Consider the following 24521-nt stretch of genomic DNA (forward strand, 5'->3'; position numbering starts at 1 on the left):
GAGGTTTACTCCAGCGTTTATGAAGTCCTGTAAACTATCCATGTGTTATTGCCGTTAGCACATTCCTATCAAAAAATGCATTAACTAAACGAGGAACCATTTTAAGTGTTAGAGGCAGCAGCAAATGAACATGAACAGTCACAATTTTGCTACTTCCCATGTGTATCTATTCTGATATATCACTCCTGAAAAAACAAATGATGCGACTCATCCTAGAGATTACTGGGTATAGTTCAGAAACAAATCTATTGGCCTGGTGAGGGTCTTGTGTATAAAATAAAATGTTCCTTGATTTATGAACTATTTGAAGTAACAAAATTTTGACTGTCCATTTGCTGCTGCCTCAAACACTCAAAATGGTTCATTTAGTTAATGCATTTTTTAAATTAAAATTCATGACAAATGTTATTCCTTGGGCTACTCAAAAGCTTACATCTCTATAGTGCTCATTATGTACAGAGATGTCTCAGAGCACTTTAGAGCAGTGATTAGCAGAAACCAAGTAGGGGGGAGAAAGAGAGTCAGGAGGGAGCTAAAGCTCATCAAAGAGGAGGGTCTTGAGGACATTTTTTGAAGGCCTAGGGGAATATGGTAAGGCAGAGATAATAGGGGGTGGGGGCAAGGTGGCTAGCGGAGCACCCACTAATGGTGGATTGGCGGGAGTGGGCAACGAGTGATAGACCAAGACCAAAATGTGTGCGCAGAGACAGAGGCCTGGAGATCACGGATGTGGAGAGGGGCAAAACCATCGAGGACGACAATCTTAAAGCTGATTGTCTGGCACATGGCAAGACGGTGAATCTTGGCAAGTAGAAGAGTGACAGGAATGTAGACCTAAGTGTGGGGGAGGACATTGACCTTGGCTGGACGATTTTTAGTTGTTGAAACGGCGAGACCAGCAAGGAGATTTTTTATGACTTTTTACACCAGTAATTCAACTTTTAAAAATGTGTATCCACACCCCTAAATTACTCTGTTCATCTGCTGCATTAAAATTTATACCATTTAGATTATATTTCCATTCTTTGTTCCTTTACAGTGTCAGAGCCATCTCAATGGTGGCATTTTGGCCTCCAACTCAAAAGGTTGTAGGTTCAAGCCCCACTTCAGAATTAAGCATATAATCTAGGCTGACGTTTCAGTGCCGTACTGAGAATGCAGCACTGTTAGAAGTGCCACCTTTCAGATGAGCTATTAAAGCGAAGACCTATCTGCCATTTCAGGTGAAGATAAAAGAATTCCCTAATTTAAGGGTGTGCATACACAGGTCTTTACAGGTTGAATTACAGGTTTAAAAAGCCATAAAACAAATCAAAATTCTGGGTTTCATCTACAGTGACATGGAATGTAAAAGCAATGAGATAAAGCTGAATCTATACGAAACATTGCTTAGGCTGCTGTTAGTGTATTGTGTACAGTTTTGGGCACCCTATTATAGAAAGGATCTCCGAGGTACATAATAGGTACAATGCAATTTCACTAGGACAATACCAGGGCTGAAAGGATATAGTTAATGGAAAGGAAATTATTTGAAGAAGGGGAGTTCTCTGGCTAACACTTATCCTTCAACCAACACCATCAAAAACAGATTATCTGGTCATTTATCTCACTGCTGTTTGTGGGACCTTGCTATGTGTAAATTGGCTACCATGCTTCCCTGCATTATAACCGGGTCAACCCTTCAAACGTACTTCCATTGTCTGTGAGGTGCTTTGGGATGCCCTGAAGTCATGAAAGGCACTATATATCTGTAAGTTTTGTCAAAAATGTACTCCTTCCCATTTATCTATGTTGAACTGCACTTACCACATCTCTGCCCATTCACCTAACCTATTTTCTCTTGTATTCTTATTTACAGTTTGCGAGGCTCGTTACTTTGGTAGTGTCAATAAGTTTTGATATCATTCCATCCATGCCCATCTCCAAATCATATAGTATTTATGTGGAACTAGAACACACCAAAAATTAGATGGACCTTCTTTCCTTGTTGAGATAGTTTAAATTTGGACGTAACTGCAGAGCCAAGGAATAAATTGACATAAGTGAAGGGAAATAATATTGTCTGATTTGTACCAGTATAGTACAAAGATTTACCTCAGTATAATACTTACAATGACAGCATCTTTTGCCTGAAGATATAATTGGAAATTAGTTAAAAGTAAATTCAAAAGCAGTATCAAGAAGAACTTCTTTACTCGTCGAGTGATAAATCTTATGGTGTGCCAGGGCAATTGCAAAGGGTTGTTCAAGATATGTTGCATGGTATAAAAAGAGAATTAGGGTACTAAAGGCATGAACTTCAGTGGGACGAATGCTTGTTTCTCATCCATAACTTCTTATAAGGCGCTGCAGCAGATTTCCTGTGGTGTTGTTCACGATGAGTTGGCGGGAATACAGGGCTTTACAACAGCAGGATCTTATCAACAAACTGTGATGGAGACAGTGTAACAGCAAGTGTAGCACTAATCAGGAAGTATGTGCTAACATACAAACACATTTTAGATGTTATAGGCACTACAACAAAAAGACAACCACTTTGTTCCCACTGAAGCATTCTCACTCACTCTGACATTTATCCCACCTTGTACTGTGTTTGAATGAATCATTTGTGTTTGCTATTGGTGGTTTTGGGACTGTGCTGTATTTGGACATTGTCACAGCGGCAATGTTGTTAATTATAGATAGATTTCCAATTGAAGCGGTTTGAACGGTCAAGTTTGTGACAAAAGCAAATACACAAGATTTGTGACAAAACAAGCATTAAACAATACACAGCAGAAAGAGTATTAGAGAATCTTTATTTAATATTGTTATAGTATTTGTCATCTTATGAACCAATTCTTGGATATTCACAATGCCACAATCAGAATGAACTTTGTCTTTCAATCTGACCACTAATTGCAATCTATAAAAAATTATACAAAATATAAGGAATTCAAATATATTAAAAATAGTGCAGGAAAGAAGCATTATAGATTATATTCCTTTTTGAGGGACTTTAGTTTAAAAAAAAAGTTGGTTATAACATCTGCAGAGAATATTTTAAGAACAGTAATTTCACACTGAAATTTAATGTGTATAGAAAGAGAAATAAATTATGAAGATAGACAGCTCTTCCCTTCTGAAAATACATGCCTGATCACAGTAGAAACACAGCATTATATCCCATATGAGAAACCTTTACATCCTAACAAACTATTTTCACTGGTACCAGCTTCAATGTAGGAGCTTCAACCTCAACGATAAATCCTTAATTAGAAGAACTGCTTTGCTGCTGCTTATGGGTTTTACCATTCACAAAATGCGTTAATGTTATCAGATGCCAAACAAAAGCAAAGGCAGCAAACATTTAAAAATGACAAGAACATTAACAAGCACTCCGAATTCATAAATAATCAGCAGTATGTACAACTTATTTTTAAAGTGCAGATTGCAAAAGATTTAACGCTTAGAATTTCAATTCAAAATGATTGGCCCTCAACACACCGTGATTCAGAAAGTAGCCTATCCTAGCTCTACAGTGGCATCAATTTTACATACAGTATGCACTGGGCAATATCGGATATGGTACATGCACAGAAACCCAACACCCGATAATGGTTCATTTATGCAAGTGCTGTGAGATGGTAGACATATGATTATTGGCCCTCTTAATATTGGCTCCCCTGTTCCAGTTAGGGCCATAATGTACCTACTTTACAGCACACATGCCCTGGAGTTGACTCTAGGGCACACACGCCCCAAACAGTACCAGTTGTAAATGAATTGTCAGCTTTTTTCCTTGCACATAGTGTATAAAAACTGTGCCACCAGCAAGGTACAAATAAACTGCTGTGGTTTAGCCAATCAAAAATGACAGTGCCTACTGCTCAGTAGTGCCTATTGTTTTTAGATCTTTCAGACCTTGCAGTATTTTCTGACTGTCTGTCTTGTGCGGTACTCGAGCTCATACTGAACGAAACTGGCAAAGGCGAAGGTGGCCTACTGACTAACGGACCGCCACCACAATGAGAGCTTCTCCACTTCCCATATGCATCATTCCTGCTATAAGAAGTTTGGCAACCGTCAACCTGACTCATCATATATTGATCGCAGTGGCTGTTTCTATTTCGGTTGCACTCACTTGTGTTGGGCACATCCGCAGCATTTGAACCTAAACTCTGACCAAAATGATGTGAGTATCCAGTTGCATTCGGAATTCCTGAATGCCCACTGAATGTTGGATCAAACACCGACTGCACGGCCATCACTTTCTCTTCCACTTCCTTCCTGAACAGCTTGCAATGGTTAACGCTGCCTACAAGGGTCACGTACTCATCAGTAATGCGAACCCAAACCTTAGGGAAGCATTGCATAGTTTCCTTGCATATCTTTAATGTTTTGTTCTGCCCTCTGTCTCCATCCAATCTAATTTTTTCAGTGACCAATGATTGCTGCATTCGGCTGATTAATGTTTCTATTTCAAACTTTGCGGTCATCAGCTGAAATGGTTGGCACCCTTCATTAGTTTTCTGCAGCTGGAGTACAGTTAAGTCACCGCAATTTATCTCCATAGCTCTTACACAATTTTCCCGAAATACTGCTTCACACTTCTCTTTACAAAACATACTGATGTATGTGAAAATATCTGTATCTAGAATAACTGTTGTTTCTTCCTCGAATACACCAGGATGCAAGACATCATTGGCTCCATAACTCAGTGAGGCTGCAAGCTTTTGAGGCTCGGTCATCTGAGTCACATCATTAGATGCAGGCTTTACGAGTTTCCTTTCTGAGGCACTTACTCCAGATTTCGACACTGAACTCTGGGGATTAATTACTAGAAGCTCACCCGCTCTTCTCGTAAGGTCTTTCCTCAGTTCTTTTATTGCGGAGAAAGAACCCTCAATGTGCATCCTTCCATCGGGGCCATTGGAAAACTGCAAGGTTTTATTGTTGCTTTGATGTTCTCTCACTAACTCGTTTAACTCCAGCCTCTCACCAAATATTGATAAGTCCAGGTCAACTGAGACCTGCATGAAGACCTGTGAAAAGCAAAACATTTCATCTGTTATTTATGGTGAAGTATTGGCTTCTACTGAGATATAAAATAGGCCCTGTAAATTTACAGATCACGGGATTAGCGGTAACAATTAAGTATGGCAGGATACATGTTCTTATTTCAGACGGTGAACTCCACACTTCAACTGGGTTACTCTGAGAGGAGACATGGAAGAATGTATCAAGAAACCAAAGAATGAGCAAACATTGTGCTAGTCCCAGCAGTTCATTCAGATGCTTAGAAACAAGTCATCATGGAAGAGTGCAAGGCAACAAAAATAGGTAGCATACACTTCCACCATTAAGCAACGCAACTATGTTGCAGGCATGCGGTCCAATTTACAGGATTGTCGGTCACCGGATTGCAATACGGTAGCAAGGCTGTCCCGATGGTTCCAAGCTTGCTTTCTTACTTTTAACACTGATTGGGATGGTGCAGCTGCAATTTCAATGACATATTCTGCAGCTACTAAGACTATGTTCTCTTCTCGCTTCCATTGACTAGGTTGGGAACTTTGAAATTCATAAGTTGCTTCATACTTGTTTATTCCAATGGTAATGGAGGGGTGTGGAGGGAATTCAGCTTTTATATGAGCAATTTAAATATTCCAAGCAACAATATAGGGTTAGGTGAAGAGGGGTGGGATGAGGCTCGTGTGGAGCATAAACACCAGCCTGGACCTGTTGGGCCGAATGGCCTGTTTCTGTGCTGCACATTCAAACCAATATAAAATCAGAATTACTTGTGATCTCTACTATCTGATTTTAAAACCTTGTTATTCCACGTCCCATCACAAATCCTGAAAATCCAGGAGTTTTGGATGCTGCTGTATGTAGTCAGTGCAACAATGATCCCTAGAATGGTCATGGGGATGTTGGCCCAGAAATTCGGGTCTCCACGGGTGAATACGCACGGGGTACTCACCCGTAGGCCCAACGGAAGTGCCGGTTTCGTGCATGCGCGGGAAACCGGAACTTCCGTTCCCTTAAAGGAAGGGATTCAGAAGTCAAACGCGTGCGCCGGAGAGGCAGCACGTGCGCCTGGAACTTGCGTTTTTTTTTGCAGGTTTCTCCGGGAGGGTAAGTCTCCAGCAGTTACACATGTAAAAAGCAGGCGCAAGGCCTGCTTTTAACAAGGTAAGTAGTGAATTAATTAAAATTAAAACATTTTTTCCACAGGTTTATTATTTTTAAATACTTTAAAGAAAGGTAAGTTTATTTTTAGCCCCGTTAGAAAATGTAATTAATTTTTTCAAAAATTTAAATTGTTTAAAATAGTTATTTTATGTAATTTTTAGTTATTTTAAAAATGTGATTTAAAAAAAAATTATTTGAAGCTTTAGTGATGTTTTGGCACTTATCGTAAACGCTGTTTACGGAGGTCACGGACCATCATCAAAGACCCTACCCACCCCAGCCGCAGTCTGTTCGCCCTCCTGCCATCTGGGAGACGCTACAGATGCATTCGCACCCGAACGACCAGATTTAGGAACAGCTTCTTTCCCAGGGCTGTCATCCTACTGAACTCTACAAATAAACTATAAAGCCTGCACATCTGCCAATGCACTTTATTATGTTTATGTTAATGTATTACAAGCCAAATGAATGTTGAATGTTTAAATGTCTTAATCTAAATGTACACTCTCGGGAGCCGCAAGCCTACATTTCGTTGTACTGCACTTGTGCACTAACAATGACAATAAAGTTGATTATGATTATGATATAGTTTATGACAGCTCTTCCTGTCAAACTTATGAATGAAGCATTCCCTGCTACCATTGGCTCTCCATGGCCCACGTGATCCCAGGGGACGCATCGAACTAACTGCGCCCCTGGGATACGCAAGCACTGCGCACCGGCAGTTGGAGGAGGCCCAGGATCGGAATCCCATGCGGGCCCACAGCTCAACGGCTGGCGCGCTAGGTAAGTGCAGGTTGGAGGGTTGAATCCGCGGGAATCCTCCGACCCGAATTTCTGGGCCAATATGCCCAAACTTGCTCGATCTATGACGGCCGTCTATCGATCTCTCTGCCCATAAAACTGGCCTCACCCCATGGTACAGAGCCTCATATACCCATTTTCTGCAAGTGCGCTCGCTCAGAGGCTCGCTTAAAATTGTGACCAGGTTTTCAGGAGCAGCAGGAAGCAGTCATTTTTCTGGTGTTTTATCGCAATGTTTTGTGTCGTTTTTTTTTATTCATTCTCACCGAGACCTGCTTGGTATTTTTTTAATGTATTTTATGACATAATTATGAGTCGCATTAAAAATTGAAAAGCTTCCCTGAAGACAAGTTCTTAAACATACTGTGCCTGAGTGATGGCTGAAAGAGCTGAAACTTTAATTTTCGTATGTAAAGATATATGGCACGAGTTTTGCACTTTCCTTGGGCCCTGATTGTTTATGCTGATTTACACCCATTTTACATTTGGGTGCATTCTATTGAGTTTGGCAGGAAATTTGAGTGTAACTTGACATCGACAGAAAGGGCGCATTTTCAGATGCACCCACTTTGGAAATTCCAGGCCAATAAACGACAAAGAGTCAGGAGATAACTGAAGTAAACAATGTAGCAGACTCATCCTGTAATACTGGCTGGGAGATGTACAAAAGAATGTTTTAGTGATTTTTATTTTTAAAAGGAAAATTCCTCTGATAAAGTGTGCCATAAAAGTGTACATTAGGCAGCACGGTGGCATAGTGGTTAGCACTGTTGCCTCACAGCGCCAGGGACCCGGGTTCAAATCCGGCCTCGGGTGACTGTCTGTGTGGAGTTTGCACATTCTCCCCGTGTTTGCGTGGGTTTCCTCCGGGTGCTCCGGTTTCCTCCCACAGTCCAAAGATGTGCGGGTTAGGTTGATTGGCTATGATAAATTGACCCTTAGTGTTAGGGGGATTAAATACGTGGGGTTACGGGGATAGGGTGGGATATGTGTTGGTGTAGGGGTTACAGGGATCAGGTGGGATATGTGTCGGTGCAGGCTCGATGGGCCGAAATGGCCTCTATCTGCATTACATAGATACATAGAAGATAGGAGCAGGAGTAGGCCATTCGGCCCTTCGTGCCTGCTCCGCCATTTAATGAGATCATGGCTGATCCTTTAATTCAGTATCCCGTCCCCGCCTTCTCTCCGTAACCCTTAACCCCTTTTGCCCGTAGAAATATATCTAATTCCCTCTTAAATATATTTAATGAGCTGGCGTACACTGCCCTCTGTGGCAATGAGTTCCACAGGTTCACCACTCTCTGAGTGAAGAAATTCCCCCTCATCTCTGTCCTAAATGGTTTAGCCCTTATCCTTAAATTATGTCCTCTAGTTCTGTTCTCACCCGCCAAGGGAAACATTCCTTCTGCATCCAGTCTGTCTAGACCTGTCAGAATTTTATACACTTCTATGAGGTCCCCTCTCAATCTTCTAAACTCCAGTGTGTACATCCCTAAACTACATAGTCTCTCCTCATAGGTCATTCCCGCCATTCCTGGTATCAGCCTGGTGAATCGCCGCTGCACCCCCTCCATGGCAAGAACATCCTTCCTCAGATGAGGCGACCAAAACTGTACACAGTACTCGAGGTGTGGTCTCACCAGTGCCCTGTACAGCTGCAGCAAGGTATCCCTGTTCCTGTATTCTAACCCTTTTGCTATGAAGGCCAGCATACCGTTTGCCTTCTTGACCGCCTGTTGCACCTGCATGCTCGCCTTCAGTGACTGGTGTACAAGAACACCCAGGTCTCTCTGTACTTCCCCCTCTCCCAATCTATTGCCATTTAAATAATAATTTGCCCTCCCGTTCCTGCACCCAAGGTGGATAACTTCGCACTTGTCCACATTATAGTGCATCTGCCATTTATCCGCCCAATCGCCCAGTCTGTCCAAATCGCTCTGGAGCTTCCTGGTCTCTTCCTCTGAGCCCACCCCCCCTCCTAGTTTAGTGTCGTCTGCAAATTTGGAAATGCTGCATCCGACTCCCTGATCCAGGTCATTAATGTAAATTGTGAACAGCTGGGGGCCCAGGACAGATCCCTGTGGTACCCCACTTGTTACTGCCTGCCATTCAGAAAATGAGCCGTTTATTCCAACTCTCTGTTTTCTATCTGACAGCCAGTTCCCTATCCACGCCAAAACTTTCCCCTTTATCCCATGAGCCTCAATTTTCCATGCTAATCTTTTATGTGGGACCTTATCGAAGGCCTTTTGGAAGTCCAGGTACACCACATCTACTGGCTCTCCCCCATCTATTCTACCAGTTACTCCCTCAAAAAATTCCAATAGATTAGTCAAGCACGATTTACCCTTTGTAAATCCATGTTGACTCTGTCCTATCCTGTCCCCATTTGCTAAGTGCTCCGCTATTTCATCCTTAATGATGGACTCCAGCATTTTGCCCACAACTGATGTAAGGCTTACAGGTCTGTAATTACCTGCTTTTTCCCTACCCCCCTTTTTGAATAGTGGGGTAACGTTAGCTACCCTCCAATCCATGGGCACTGTTCCCGAGTCTAATGAATTCTGAAAAATCATCCTTAGTGCATCCGCTATCTCTAGGGCCACCTCCTTCAGTACCCTAGGATGCATGTTATCAGGCCCTGGGGATTTGTCCACCTTCAATCCCTTTAGCTTCCTTAACACCATATCCTTAGAGATATTGATTTGCGTCAGTTCCTCCTTTGCCAATGTCCCTATTTTTCCCGATATCCCAGGGAGGTTTTTTGTGTCTTCCTTCGTAAAGACTGACCCAAAGTATGCATTTAGTTGATCTGCCATTTCCTTATTTCCCATTATATATTCCCCCGTATCTGACTGCAATGGACCAACTTTGGTTTTCACCAGTCTTTTCTTTTGATATATTTATAAAAGCTTTTGGAGTTAGTTTTTATATTTTCCGCCAGCTTGTTTTCGTAAGCTATTTTGCCCCTCTTGATCATGCCCTTTGCCCTCCTTTGCTCTATCTTAAACTGTTCCCAATCTTCCGCTCTGGCGCTTTTTTTGGCTATTTTATACGCCCTATCTTTGGATTTTATGCTGTCTCTAATTTCCCCTGTTATCCACGGTTGAGTCACCTTTTTAGATTTCCTTTTATGCATTGTGGGGTTTCTGTGATTTCTGTGATTATATCAGAGGTCCTGACACGCAAAACCATGAAGCAGCATCAAAACCATATAACACCATCTTTTGGTACAATTCTCTAAAGACAATTGCAATCAGGCTTAATTTAAGTTTGTAAATAATTTCCCTTACTTACTTTACACTTTATGCCATTAGGGCTCTGCAACCAAACTAAAAGCAGCTCTGTTTAGTTTATGGTGTTAAATATTCAACAACAACTTGCCTTTACATAGTGCCTTTAATGTAGGAAAACATCCCAAGGCGCTTCACATGAGCGTAATCAGTCAAATATTGACACAGAGTCAAAGAAGGAATTATAGGAATGGGTGACTAAAAGCTTCGTCAAAGAGGTAGGTTTTAAGGAAAGTCTTAAAGGAGAGTGAGGTGGAGAGGTTTAGGAAGGGAATTCCAGAGCTTAGGGCCTAGAATACTGATAGCACGGCCACCAATGGTGGGGTGAAGGGAGTGGAGCATGCACAAAATGCCAGATTTGGAGGAACGCAAAGAGGGTTGTAGAGCTGGAGGAGGTTACAGAGATAGGGAGGGGCGAGGCCATGGAGGGATTTAAAAACAAGGATGAAAATTTTAAAATGGAGGCGTTGGTGGACTGGGAGCCAATGTGGGTCACGGAGCACATTTAATAGCACAAACTTACAGCCACACTGTACTGTGAAATTTTCAGTGGATATTTCACTGGAAGCTGTTTGTCTTCAAGCACTTGCTCCTTCTGTCGCAGCACGCTCTCCACAACTTGAAAAACAAGTTTTTACTATTAATAAATAGTCCTCGAAAGGTCACAATTTTATTTCAACAGTATTAGAAGATTACAAGGGCAATTTTGGCCCAATACTTTAGGCGCTAAAGAGGTAAAGAGGTGGTCAAGATGGAGTCTTAAGCTGCAACGCCAGTTTAGCTCGCGTTTAGCGCAAGATGCCATCTTGATAAAGGAGTTGAAGCCAGCACCAGTATCGGCCGCCTGGAGGATCGTTAAGGGATTGATTGACAATTAAATTGCCTGCTAACGCTCATTAAAGAGGTTGCACGCCATTTTGGTGGATAACACTTCATTTAATGACCTCTCCTAACAGCGACCAGCTGATTGAGACTAAACAAGTCATTGCTGAGAATTGAGCACTAAAAGGTACATATATCACCTTTTACTCTTCACTTGCTGCTGGAGGTTTGAAGAGGACTTTTGAAACACATCGGGAGACTTTCTGGGACACTTTATCAAGACTTAAACACTCTATCAACATTTATTCTGGAAATTCTGAGGACTTCACCTAAAAAAAGTAAGTGCTGTGCTACTCTACTTGTTGGGACACCTTATAGGAGTCACCAGGACAAAGTGGGTGCTCGGTCACTGGCATCTTGCTAGGGGTCCCCCCTGGTCTGCAGGAGGAGGAGACGGGGCAAGGCAGAGCAGCACCAGCTGCTGCAGCAGAGAGGGGCAGGAGGGCGAGGTGGACTCCATTCCCCCCTGCGGGTACAGGACATCCCTCCTCCTCTGGACCTCCTCCACCAGGACCTCCAGTGTCGGGTCCAAGAACCTCTGCGCCCTCAGTCGGTCCCTGAGCCATCCTGAAACCTGCTGCTGTGTGCCAGCCAGCCCACTCCACACCATCAGTGGAGGTGAGCGCGTGGAGCCCACATATACTGCTCTACGAAAATTGCGTCTAATCAGCACTGGAGTGCTAAACCTGCAGGTGTCTGATTTGGTGCCTTCAGGCAAGTTCAAATTATGGTACAGGAAACTCTTTTTTTATCCGGCACCGACGGGACCGGCAGGGTGCCGGTTTATCAAAAAGTCTGGATTACAGAGAGGTATAGTAAAAGGTACCAGCAACAAACCCAGGCTTCCCTGTTGCTTAACAACAGGTGCAGGAACAATGGCCACAAGATCCAAGCGTCCCTGTTGCTTAGCAACAGCTGCAGCCACACCCGATTGCACAGCAACAGATCGCGGAACGGCCAGTAATATGAAGTAAAACTTACCTGAACCTACTCCTGAATTTTGCTGGTTAACCGAGATTTCCGGTTATTTAGGTGCCGGTAAATCGAGAGTTTCTGTAATCAGCAATTAGGACCAAAATTGCGTGCTAAATCCAGACATTCAAACAGGCTAGTCTTATTAGCACAACACCCATTTAGTGCCTGTTTTCACCCTCTCACCAAAATAACCCCTAACATTTTCTTTGAAGAGGTTTTCATGTAGATTCAAATAATTCATATTTTTTTTGCAGCCTATATGCCCTACAGATCAGGAAGATCATGTCAGGGCACATGTTATATAAAGTAAGCAAAAATACAGTGCGAGTTCTCTGGTTAAAACCCATGGGCAGGCTACAAATTACCTAGATATTGAGCAGGTAAAGGCCTACTCTGAGTCATAGGGAGCAAAGGAGTTGCCCGAGATGTTGACCCCAAGAAAAATATCTAGCGGAAGGATCATAGAGCAAGGGCCAAAAAAAACTAACAGTTATCTTAGTAAAGGTGTCACTGTAGTGAGACCATAAGGATGAGAAGCAATAGACTTTGAATACAGCATTTCCCAGAACACAACGGTCTGGCCTGCCTTTCTCTCCAAATGCAATGATAGAACACATACATTTTCTAATTCAATCTGGTGTGGCCTAATCTATAACATATTAAATTTGCAATGTATGTCACACACTCCTTATTTTGGCATCGCCATTCTGTGACACATAGGCAACGCGTACAGCTACAGCTGCACCCTTCTATCACTAGATGGAGCTTCAGAAACTCCAAAAGCAGCAGGTCCCCATACCTATAGCATCACTAATGTACTCTGAGGAAAACTTATTTTGTCCTAACTTTCTGTGGGCAACACCACAGAAAATCCATTGGTATTTTGAGACGTGTTCATGAGGTAAAGAACACAAGAAATAGGAGCAGGAGTAGGCCATTTGGCCCTTCGAACCTGCTCTGCCATTCAATAAGATCATGGCTGATCTTCTACCTCAACTCCACTTTCCTGCACTATCCTTATATCCCTTGATTCCTTTAATATCCAAAAATCTATCGATCTCTGTCTTGAATATACTCAACGACTGAGCCTCCACAGCCCTCTGGGGTAGAGAATTCCAAAGATTCACCACCCTCTGAGCGAAGAAATTTTTCCTCATCAGTCCTAAATAGCCGACCCCTTATTCTGAGACTGCAACCCCTGGTTCTAGATTCCCCAGCCAGGGGAAACATCCTCCCTGCATCTACCCTGTCAAGCCCTGTAAGAATTTTGTATGTTTCAACGAGATCACCTCTCATTCTTCTAAACTCTAGAGAATATAGGCCTCGTTTGCTCAATCAGTCCTCATAGGACAATCCCCCCACCCCAGGAATCAGTCTGGTGAACCTTTGTTGCACTCCCTCTAAGTCAGGTATATCCTTCCGTAGGTAAGGAGACCAAAACTGTACACAATATTCCAGGTGTGGTCTCACCAGGGCCCTATATAATTGCAGTAAGACAACTTTACTCTTATACTCAAATCCTCTTATAATAAAGGCCAACATACCATTTGCTTTCCTAATTGCTTGCTGTACCTGCATGTTAACTTTCAGTGATTCATGTACAAGGACACCCAGGTCCCTCTGAACACCAACATTTCCCAATCTCTCACCATTTAAAAAGACTCTGCTTTTCTATTTTTCCTACCAAAGTGGATAACTTCACATTTTTCCACATTATATTCCATTTGCCATGTTCTTGCAAAGATCGCCACACATTGATAACATTTCCATTGGTTCATGGTTTTGGAAATTTACCTTCCCCCTTTTCGAATGTGATGTAAGCCATGCCAGTGGCATCGACTGGATAGATGACGTTTTCCACCTCACCACCGCCATTCCTCGACCTCAAAAAGTGAATGGTGAGTTTGTCAATCATTCTAGTGTTGGAAAGAATACCCTCAGGAATGCCGGATACAACAATGGTCCTCTCTGCCCAGTTTGATTCCATTTTCTACAGGGTTTGGGACACCTGCAAAGGTACAAGAAGCCGAATTTCACTACGATACATAGAGTCAGATTTGTGACCAAAAACTAACCACAGAAGATGAAAAAAGTTAGATATTTCTGTATCATGATTCAAAAGGATACCTTTTACCTGTGTGGTTTATGCTGCGATGTTATCCATAAACATGGTCAGCTTTCTTAACTATGCTAGCAATCATAGAATCATAGAAATTTATGGCACAGAAGGCAGCTATTTGGCCTATTGTGTCTGTGCCGGCTGAAAAACAGCTATCCAGCCTAATCCCACCTTCCAGCCTTGTAGGTTACGGCACTTCAAATGCATATCCAATGTGATGAGGGTTTCTGCCTCTACCACCCTTTCAGGCAGTGAGTTTCAGACCCCCACCACCCTCTGGGTGAAAAAACTTCTCCTCAACTCCCCTCTAATCCTTCTACCAAAGACTTTAAATCTATGCCCCCTGGTTATTGGCCTCTCTGCTCAGGGAAATAGGTCCTTCCTATCCACTCTATCTAGGTCCCTCATAATTTTATACACCTCAATTAAATCGCCCCTCAGCCTCCTCTGTTCCAAAGAAAACAACCCCAGCCTATCCGATCTTTCCTCATAACTAAAATTCTCCAGTGCTGGCAACATCCTCGTACATCTCCTCTGTACCCTCTCTAGTGCAATCACATCTTTCTTGTAATATGGTAACCAGGACTGTACACAGTACTCTAGCTGTGGCCTAACTAGTGTTTTATACAGTTCAAGCATAACCTCCCTGCTCTTATATTCTATGCCTTGGCTAATAAAGGAAAGTATCCCGTATGCCTCTTAACCACCTTATCTACCTGTCCTGCTACCTTCAAGGATCTGTGGACATGCACTCCAAGATCTCTTGGTTCTTCTACACTTCTCAGTATCCTACCATTTCTTGCGTACTCCCTTGCCTTGTTAGCCCTCCCCAAATGCATTACCTCACACTTCTCTGGATTGAACTCCATTTGCCACTGTTCTGCCCACCTGACCGGTCCATTGATATCTTCCTGCAGTCCAAAGCTTTCTTCCTCACTATCAACCACACGGACAATTTTTGTATCATCTGCAACATGCCCCCTACATTGAAGTCTAAGTCAATGATATATACCACAAAAAGCAAGGGACCCAGTACTGAGCCCTGCGGAACCTCACTGAAAACAGCCTTCCAGTCACAAAAACATCAGTCGATCATTTCCCTTTGCTTCCTGCCACTGAGCCAATTTTGGATCTAACTTGTCACTTTCCCTTGGATCCCATGGGCTTTTACTTTTCTGACCAGTCTGCCATGTGGGACCTTATCAAAAGCCTTGCTAAAATCCATGTAGACTACATCAAATGTGCTGCCCTCATCGACCCTCCTCGTTACCTCCTCAAAAAATTGAATCAAGTTAGTCAGACACGATCTTCCCTTAACAAATCCATGCTGACTGTCCTTGATTAATCCGTGTCTTTCTAAATGAAGATTTATCCTGTCCCTCAGAATTTTTTCCAATAATTTGTCGACCACTGAGGTTAGGCTGACTGGCCTGTAATTACTCGGTCTATCCCTTTCTCCCTTTTTAAACAATGGTACAATGTTAGCAGTCCTCCAGCACCACATCTGTAGCCAGAGAGGATTGGAAAATGATGGTCAGAGCCTCTGCTATTTCCTCCCTTGCTTCTCTTAACAGCCTGGGATACATTTCCTCCGGGCCTGGTTATTTATCTACTTTCAAAGACGCTAAACCCCTTAATACTTCCTCTCTCACTATGTTTATCTCATCTAATATTTTATACTCCTCCTCCTTATCTACAATGTCTGCATTGTCCCTCTCTTTTGTGAAGACAGACGCAAAGTATTTATTAAGAACCATACCCACGTCTTCCGCCTCCACACACAAGTCACTTTTTTGGTCTCTAATTGGCCCTACTCTTTCCTTAGTTATCCTCTTGCTCTTTATGTATTTATAAAACATCTTTGGGTTTTCCTTTATGTTACTTGCCAATATTCTTTTGTGCACTCTCTCTGCTTTCCTAACATCCTTTTTAATTTCACCCCTGCACTTTTTTGCCTTATCCTAGCCTGTATGCCCCTTGACATTCAGGGGCTCTAGATTTAGGAATTCCACCCTTTTTCTTTGTGGGAACATATTTGTTCTGAACTTGCAATACACAACTTGATTTTGTATCTTGGCTGTCATGCCGGGCATCAAATTGTGGATCGGCCAGACTTTTTCTGAAGCCATCTTATTACACCACAAGCAGACAATCCACTCCCTAGACCCCAATCCCTTCATGGATGTCCGTTCAACCTGATGGTGTGCAACCTCAATCCTGCTCAGCTGAGCCGGGTTTGAAACCTGGCATCCAGTCCATCACTAAGACGGTCTACTTCCACCTCCTAAACATCTCCAACACCGCACCCCCCTCACCTCACCACCAGTGCCTCTGAAACTCTCATTCACATCTTTGTCACCTCCAGACTTTCCAACACCCTCCTCACTTTCCTCCACGCTACAATAACCCCAATTCATACAAGACTCTGCCACCTACAAGATCCTGCTCACCCATCACCCTGATCATTCCCAAACTCCACTAGCTCATCCTCCGCTTCAAACCCCTCCATGGTCTCGTCCATGCCTACCATTACAACCTCCTCTTGTCCTACACATCCGTCACTCTTCCAGTGTTGGTCGCTGCACATTTCCCCTCCTCTCCAGTCTACCACCAGTGGCAGAACCTTCAGTCATATTGCCCCACACTCTGGAACTCCCTCCCTAAACCCCCTCTGTCTTGCTACATCTCACTCCATCTTCAAAATCCTCCTTAAAACCTCTCTTTTTGATGATGCCTTTGGCCACCTCCTCTAATGTCCCTCCTAATCCTTCTTGGCTCTAATGCCAAACTGTTTTAGTGGCTTGGGACATTTGGCTACATTAAGGGTACTATATAAATGCAAATTATCGTTATACCTACAACTGAAAAGATTTAGGAACATTTGATTTGTACACCGAATTGTTTATTGTACACTAGGCTTTGTCTATAAGACACATAACATGCATCATTTTTAGTTTCCTTATTAATAGACCTCACAAAAAATCCCCTTTATAACACCCTGCTGGGAGGGTGCTGCAACTTGCCAAGGTTTCTTCGGCAGCACCTCCCAAACCCGCGACCTCTTCCACCTAGAAGGACAAGGGCAGCAGGCGCATGGGAACACCACCACCTCCAAGTTCCCCTTCAAGTCACACACCATCCTGACTTAGAAGTATATCGCCGATCCTTCATCGTCGCTGGGTCAAAATCCTGGAACTCCCTACCTAACAGCACTGTGGGAGTACCTTCACCACCCGGACTGCAGCCATCCACCTTCTCAACGGCACACAGGGATGGGCACGCTCACATCCCATAAACAAATTTAAAAAAAACCCTCTAGATAGCTTCCAAAGATAGCTGGAAAGGCAGTGGCTGGGAAGCATTTATTGTACAAGTATGGACAAAACTTCTTTCTCATGTTAAAATTGAGTCTCAACTGTCACAAAATCATTTTGCATGATCATCCAGAATGATTCAAGTTCCCCCATTGCAGCATCCAATTGTTTCTTAAATGATTCCAGGTTTTCCATATTTGAAATTGTTGCCTTTATTCCAAGACACTGCGGTCAATACATTAAGGAAAATTATACACCAATACATTAAAAACTCTTCAGGTGCTTCATGTCCTTCTTATCTAAAGTGTGTCAGTGGGTAGCACTCTCTCGGTGGGAGGGGCTAGGAGCGAGCAGGTGCTGCTGGGTGCTTGATTACTGCAGGGAGTTGGAGTGAGTTTGTAAAAAGTTGATGGCGGTTTTTTTTTCAGGTTTTAGGGCCTTTCTGGTCCTTAAACAGCAGCCCGATGGCTGCTGAAGGGCCCGGAGTTCCCAAGATGAATTTAATCAGGGGAGAAAATGTTGGGGGAAGGTAGAAAAAAAGGCCCAAAGATTTGGGCCGGGACCCCGGGAGGTTTGGAAAAGAAAACATGGTGGTGGTTCAGTGCGAGGATAAGGAGATACGAGCTTGAGATATTATCCAGGCGGTACGAGGACTGCAGCGAGGGAAGCTGCTTTGCCTGCCGACCAAAGCCGAATGAGGTGACGGTCAGTGGCCGAGAGGAAGTGGAAAGACTTTTACTGAGTTTGAAGGTTGGAGATAAGTTCTTGGATTCTGAAGAGGTGCTGGTCTCATTCTTAAAACTGCCGGTTTATATTGAGGACGATGTGCTAATAAAAAAGTTGGGAGTTGTGGGACATTAAAATTTGCTCAGCAATAAAGAGCAGATACCTTTATTGCGGGTAGCAGATGGAACCTGTTATGTAAAGGTGCGGTTCCCAGAGGGGGTGAAGTCATTGCCATATAGCATGAAATTCGAGACAATGGAAGGGGTGCAGTACTTCTGGTACTGCATGATAACCAGGTGAAGGTTTGTTATTATTGTCTTGGACAGGACTATCTTGGAAGAAGCTGTCCAGACTTGTACTATTATAACCGCGGAGAGTCTGGACATATCACTCGGAACTGCAAGGCGGAGGGCTGTGGGGTGTGTCAGAAAGGCCCTACCCGCTGAGAGTGTGTGGCAGAAGGAAGCCCCTTGAGTGACGAGGAGATGGGAGGAGGAGAAGGAGCAGGAGGTGTGAGTGGAGCGGCTGGAGGAGCGGAGCAGGCGGATGACACAGCCGATGAATAGAAGAAAAGAGCGCAGGAAGAGGCAGAAAATTGCAAAGAGAACAGGATGGAAATAGTGGAAAACATACCAAGTACGGTGGAAAAGGTCAAAGACAGCAGCAGGCAGCACGGGTCGAGGGCAGAGTCAAGCCATAATATGACTCGGCTCTCCCTAAAGAATCTGGTGTCCACGGGGGGGAGAGGAAGCGGGGGCGGGGTAAGTGGCAAGTACTCCAATAAAGACGGGGAGTCAGACATCTCGGGGAGCAGGAGGGGGCAAGACAAGGAGGGTAAAAGAGGCAGGAGCCTTAAACGGGCAGCAGGACAGGAGTAGGGAGACAAAGACGCCAGAAGGGAGCAAGATAGGTGAAGATGCACCATTGACCCACAGAGCGAAGAAACGGGGAGCAAGGGTCAGCAGTGGAGATGAGGCTGAAGGGAGTGACACTACTGGAGAAATTGTGATAGCAGGAAGACTCTCTAAGGGAGATTATGTATCTGACAGGGAGCAGGGACGGGAGGTTACAGAAGAGCTCGGAGAGTGAGGAGTCAGAGGGGGACAGAGACATGGAAGTGGGGGGTGGGATGGCATCATGTGGAAAGGGAAAGGTTAGTGAGGGGCAGAAGGAGGGAGAAGGGGCAGCTCCTCGGCCCAAACCTAATGTAAGGAAGAGGCTGAAACAGCAGGGAAGGTTCAAACAGGAGGTGAAAAAGAGTCGGAGGCTGCAGGAGAAAGCAACAGCTGCTCAAAAAGTTGGGATGGAGCATGAGAGAAGGGAAGGGCCGGCAATTAAATGTGGGGATTATCAGGCACACTTCCCTTATTCGGAGCCATGATTACTGATCAGTTTTTAAAGTACAATAGATTAGTATGTTAAGACAAATTAAACTTCAAGTTTTGATATTAATATGTGGTGGAGGAATGGCTGTGCAGAGCGACGGAATGGATTTGTATGATACAATGGAATGATCACGATGTTGTAAATGTTTTTAATGTTTAATAAATAATAAGATTGGGGAGTTTCATTAAAAGGCATGATGGAGGATAGGCAATGGCTAACATTTAAGGAACGAATGTATGAATTACAACAGTTATACATTCCTTTCTGGCGCAAAAACACAAAAGGAAAAGCGGCCCAACCATGGCTAACAAAGGAAATGAAGGATAGTATTAGATCCAAAGAGGAGTCATATAAAGTTGCCAGAAAAAGTAGCAAGCCTGAGGATTGGGAGCAGTTTAGAGTTCAGCAAAAAGGACCCAAGAGATTGATTAAGAGGGGAAAAATGAGAGTAAACTTGCAAGGAACATAAAAGCGAACTGTAAAAACTTCTACAAGTATGTAAAAAGAAAAAGATTAGTGAAGGCAAATGCAAGTCCCTTAGTCAGAAACAAGAGAATTTATAATGGGGGACAAGGAAATGGCAGAGCAATTAAACAAATACTTTGGTTCTGTCTTCACGGAAGAGGACACAAATAACTTCCCAGAAATGCTAGGGAACCAAGGGTCTAGCGAGAAGGAGGAATTAAAGGAAATTAGTATTAGTAAAAAAAGTGTTGGAGAAATTAATGGGACTGAAAGCTGATAAATCCCCAGAGCCTGATAATCTGCATCCCAGAGTACTAAGAGGTAGCCATAGAAATAGTGGATGCATTGGTTGTCATCTTCCAAAGTTCTATAGATTATGGAACAGTTCCTGCAGATTGGAGGGTGGCAAATGTAACCCCACTATTTAAACAAGGAGGGAGAGAAAACAGGGAACTACAGACCAGTTAGCCTAACGTCAGTAGTAGGGAAAATGCTAGAGTCTATTATAAAGGATGCGATAACAGGACACTTAGAAAATATCAATGGGATTAGACAGAATCAACATGGATTTATGAAAGGGAAATCATGTTTGACAAACCTACTGGAGTTTTTTGAAGATGTAACTGGTAGGATAAGGGATATCCAGTGGATGTGGTGTATTTGGATTTTCAGAAGGCCTTTGATAACGTCCCACATAAGAGGTTAGTGTGCAAAATTAAAACACATGGAATTGGGGGTAATATACTGGCATGGATTGAAAATTGGTTAACAGAGTGTAGGAATAAATGGGTCTTTTTCGGGGTGGCAGGCGGTGACTAGTGGGGTACCGCAGGGATCAGCGCTTGGGCCCCAGCTGTTCACAATATATATCAATGATTTGGATGAGGGAACCAAATGTAATATTTCCAAGTTTGCCAATGACACAAAACTAGGTGGGATTGGGAGTTGTGAGGAGGATGCAAAGAGGCTTCAAGGCGATTTAGACAAGTTGAGTGAGTGGGCAAATACATGGCAAATGAAGTACAACGTGGATAAATGTGAAGTTATCCACTTCGGTAGGAAAAACAGAAAGGTAGAGTATTATTTAAATGTTGAGATTGGGAAATGCTGATGTACAAAGGGACCTGGGTGTCCTTGTACACCAGTCACTGAAAGCAAACATGCAAGCAGTTAGGAAGGCAAATGGTATGTTGGCATTCATTGCAAGAGGATGTGAGTACAGGAGCAAGGGTGTCTTACTACAGTTGTACAGGGCCTTGATGAGACCACACCTGGAGTACTGTGTGTAGTGTTGGTCTCCTTACCTAAGAAAGGATATACTTGCCATAGAGGGAGTGCAGCGAAGGTTCACCAGACTGATTCCTGGGATATCAGGACTGTCGTATGAGGAGAGATTGGGTCGACTAGGCCTGTATTCACTAGAGTTTAGAAGAATGAGCGGGGATCTCATTGAAACTTATAAAATTCTGACAGGGCTAGACAGACTGGATGCAGGGAGGATATTTCCCCTAGCTGGGGTGTCCAGAACGAGGGGTCACAGTCTCAGGATATGAGGTAGGACATTTAGGACTGAGAGGAGGAGAAATTTCTTCACTCAAGAGGGTGGTGAACCTGTGGAATTCTCTACCACAGAAGGCTGTGGAGACCAAGTCACTGAATATATTTAAGAAGGAGATAGATAGATTTCTAGACACAAAAGGCATCAAGGGGTATGGGGAGAAAGTGGGAATATGGTATTGAGATAGAGAATCAGCCATGATCATATTGAATGGCGGAGCAGGCTCGAAGGGCCGAATGGCCTACTCCTGCTCCTATTTTTCTGTTTCCAAAATAAAAAATAAAAAGTGGGTAGCACACTCACCTCTGAGTCAAAAGGTTGTGGGTTCAAGTCCCACTCCAGGGACTTGAGCACATAAAGCTAGGCTGACACTCCAGTGCAGTGCTGAGGGAGTGCTGCATTGTTGGAGGTGCCGTCCTTCAGATGAGACATTAAACCGAGGCCCTGTCTGCTCTCTCAGGTGGATGTAAAAGATCCCATGGCACTATTTCGAAGGGGGGTTTAATCCCCAGTGTCCTGGCCCATATTTATCCCTCAATCAACATCACTAAAACAGATTATCTGGTCATTATCACATTGCTGTTTGTGGGAGCTTGCTGTGCGCAAATTGGCTGCTGCGTTTCCTACATTAGGGCAGCACGGTGGCATAGTGGTTAGCACTGTTGCCTCACAGCGCCAGGGACCCGGGTTCGAATCCGGCCTCGGGTGACTGTCTGTGTGGAGTTTGCACATTCTCCCCGTGTTTGCGTGGGTTTCCTCCGGGTGCTCCGGTTTCCTCCCACAGTCCAAAGATGTGCGGGTTAGGTTGATTGGCCATGATAAATTGACCCTTAGTGTTAGGGGGGTTAAATACTTGGGTTTACGGGGATAGGGTGGGATATGTGTTGGTGTAGGGGTTATGGGGATTGGGTGGGATATGTGTCGGTGCAGGCTCGATGGGCCGAAATGGCCTCTATCTGCACTGTGGGGTTTCTGTGATTCTGTGATTCTGTGATTACAACAGTGGCTACACTTCAAAAGTAATTCATTGGCTGTAAAGCACTTTGGAACGTCCGGTGGTCGTGAAAGACGCTATATAAATGCAAGTCTTTCTTTCTTATTGATACAAGGTCCATTATCTCATCACTGGTTTGGGTACATTTTGTTTACTGGTGAATCTTTCATTAAACCTTGGCAAGAAAACTGCAAACGCTGTGGACTAACCGGTTAGTTTACATCAGAATTGCTCTTAAAGTGTGAATTTTACATATTATTTAAGGGTCAGACTTTAAGTATTTGGGGGGGGGGACTTTTACAGGGCTATGTGGAATGTGCAGGAGAGTGGGACGAACTAGAGCTCTTGCAAAGAGCCAGCACAGACACGATGGGCCGAATGGGCTCCTTCTGTGCTGTCTCATTCTGCGATGTTGTGATTCTGCGTGCGCCATTGGCCAATTACAACCAAGGAACGAAATCGAAACTAAAAATATTTCGACGGTCGAGTTGAAAATTCAAAACTATTTTCACAAAGTCACGGTGTAAACAATGTCTAATGTAGCCAAAAAAAACTGCAAAGATATTTTACATTCGATTAAAATCATGCTTGTTTGTATTATTTTAAAGTTACTGCTCTTGAGTCTGTTGCTCGGTGCAATGCCCAGTGTGTTGGCGCCTGTCTCACACTCACACAGCCTTTCTGTAGTCACCGGCAGTGGTCACAGTTCGGTCCAACTTACTCCGAGCCTTTACCTCGACCCCACCTCACAAGAGTGTAATCCTCACCAGGTCACTTTCCCAACGCCGCTTCCGCCCCCTTCACCACTGTCGCTGGGAGAAACAAACAGCGCCGCGGAGGCTGCGACCAGCAACCGTGCAGAGGGTGTGAATCCTCCTGGTCCTGGAGCACGTCGTGTTCATATTTCTTATTCCAGGAAGGTGGGAGGAGAGGGAGGTAGAGGTCGTATTCTCTGTTCTTGCAACAACACTGGGAGAAAATGCATGGAAAACTGCAACAACAAAAATACCGCAAAAGAAACTGACCTGCTAAATCTCCAATAATCCGATCAATACTCAGTTTGGTTTAAAAATGTAACCTGGTACTTTGTTTAAGTGTGTATGTGGCTGCATTGGGATCATTATCAGACTTTGACAGCTGATAGAGAATTCTTCATCTTAAAATCGTAGGCTGTGCATTCTCAAATTTCTGACCTGTGTTGTCGGTGGACAATGCTCCCAATTGGTGGAATGAAGTCGGAAAATTACCCCTCATTTTTTAAAATGGGTTTGCAGTCCATCTGATGAAAGGTCATCGAGCTGAAATGTTAACTCTGTCTCTCTCCACAGGTGCTGCCCGACCTGCGGAGTATTTCCAGCATTTTCTGTTTTTATTTCAGATTTCCAGCATCCGCAGTATTTTGCTTTTGCAATCCATCTCTTGTGTTAGATTGCGCTCTGTTCCCTGCCTGTAAATTTTAAGGAGGTAAATTTCTCACCCTGCTACACCAGTGGAAATTAGGAGGTAACATCAAGCTGCCCAGGAGCAAGCTGGCATGCATGAGGGCCACTTCAGGCCCAGGACCCTTCTGTACAGCATGAGGAGCCAAGCACTTCCTGCCATCCTGGCCCTCAGATAGCACTTAGAAGGAGCAGTAGAATAGGCAATAGAAAGTCATATGTTGGCACTCAGGAGAAGTAGTTCTAGGAATGTTGTGAATCTTTGGAATTCTCTTCCCCAGAGAGCTGTGGAGGCTGGGTCACTGAATATATTTAAGGTGGAGATAGAGAGATTTTTGCACGATAAGGGAGTCGAGGGTTATGGGGAGCGGGCAGGGAAGTGGAGT

The 24521-nt window shown here is 43.8% G+C and overlaps 1 protein-coding gene across 4 annotated transcripts; it reads right to left on the reverse strand.

Moving 5' to 3' along the window:
• Positions 1 to 2779: 2779 nt before the first annotated feature.
• Positions 2780 to 23983, reverse strand: LOC147120589 (RNA-binding protein 43-like). 4 transcript variants are annotated; one of them, XM_085986713.1, is made up of 4 exons: positions 23722 to 23983; positions 13929 to 14142; positions 10801 to 10895; positions 2780 to 5024 (listed from the first exon to the last, which is right to left on the reverse strand). In XM_085986713.1, exons 2-4 carry the CDS (start codon positions 14119 to 14121, stop codon positions 3870 to 3872), a joined length of 1443 nt encoding a protein of 480 aa, XP_085842839.1. In that variant the 5' UTR covers positions 14122 to 14142; positions 23722 to 23983; the 3' UTR covers positions 2780 to 3869. The 4 variants fall into 4 exon arrangements, with proteins under 4 accessions (XP_085842839.1, XP_085842838.1, XP_085842837.1 ...); XM_085986712.1 differs by lacking the exon at positions 23722 to 23983 and adding an exon at positions 23464 to 23615; XM_085986711.1 differs by lacking the exon at positions 23722 to 23983 and adding an exon at positions 23418 to 23615.
• Between the last annotated feature and the right edge of the window lie 538 nt (positions 23984 to 24521).

Source organism: Somniosus microcephalus, chromosome 4 (assembly GCF_052327205.1).
Source record: "Somniosus microcephalus isolate GS21.2 chromosome 4, FLI_Smic_1.0, whole genome shotgun sequence".
Taxonomy (NCBI): Eukaryota; Metazoa; Chordata; class Chondrichthyes; order Squaliformes; family Somniosidae; genus Somniosus; species Somniosus microcephalus.

What these genes read in the sequence shown, in the direction of transcription:
- LOC147120589 (XM_085986713.1), bottom strand. Translation starts at nt 14,121, where the DNA reads ATGGAATCAAACTGGGCAGAGAGGACCATTGTTGTATCCGGCATTCCT. An exon ending in CACATTCGAAAAGGGGGAAG is followed by an intron (nt 10,896 to 13,928) that starts GTAAATTTCCAA and finishes TTGTTTTTCAAG; the next exon opens with TTGTGGAGAGCGTGCTGCGA. An exon ending in TTTCACAGTACAGTGTGGCT is followed by an intron (nt 5,025 to 10,800) that starts GTAAGTTTGTGC and finishes TGCTTTTCACAG; the next exon opens with GTCTTCATGCAGGTCTCAGT.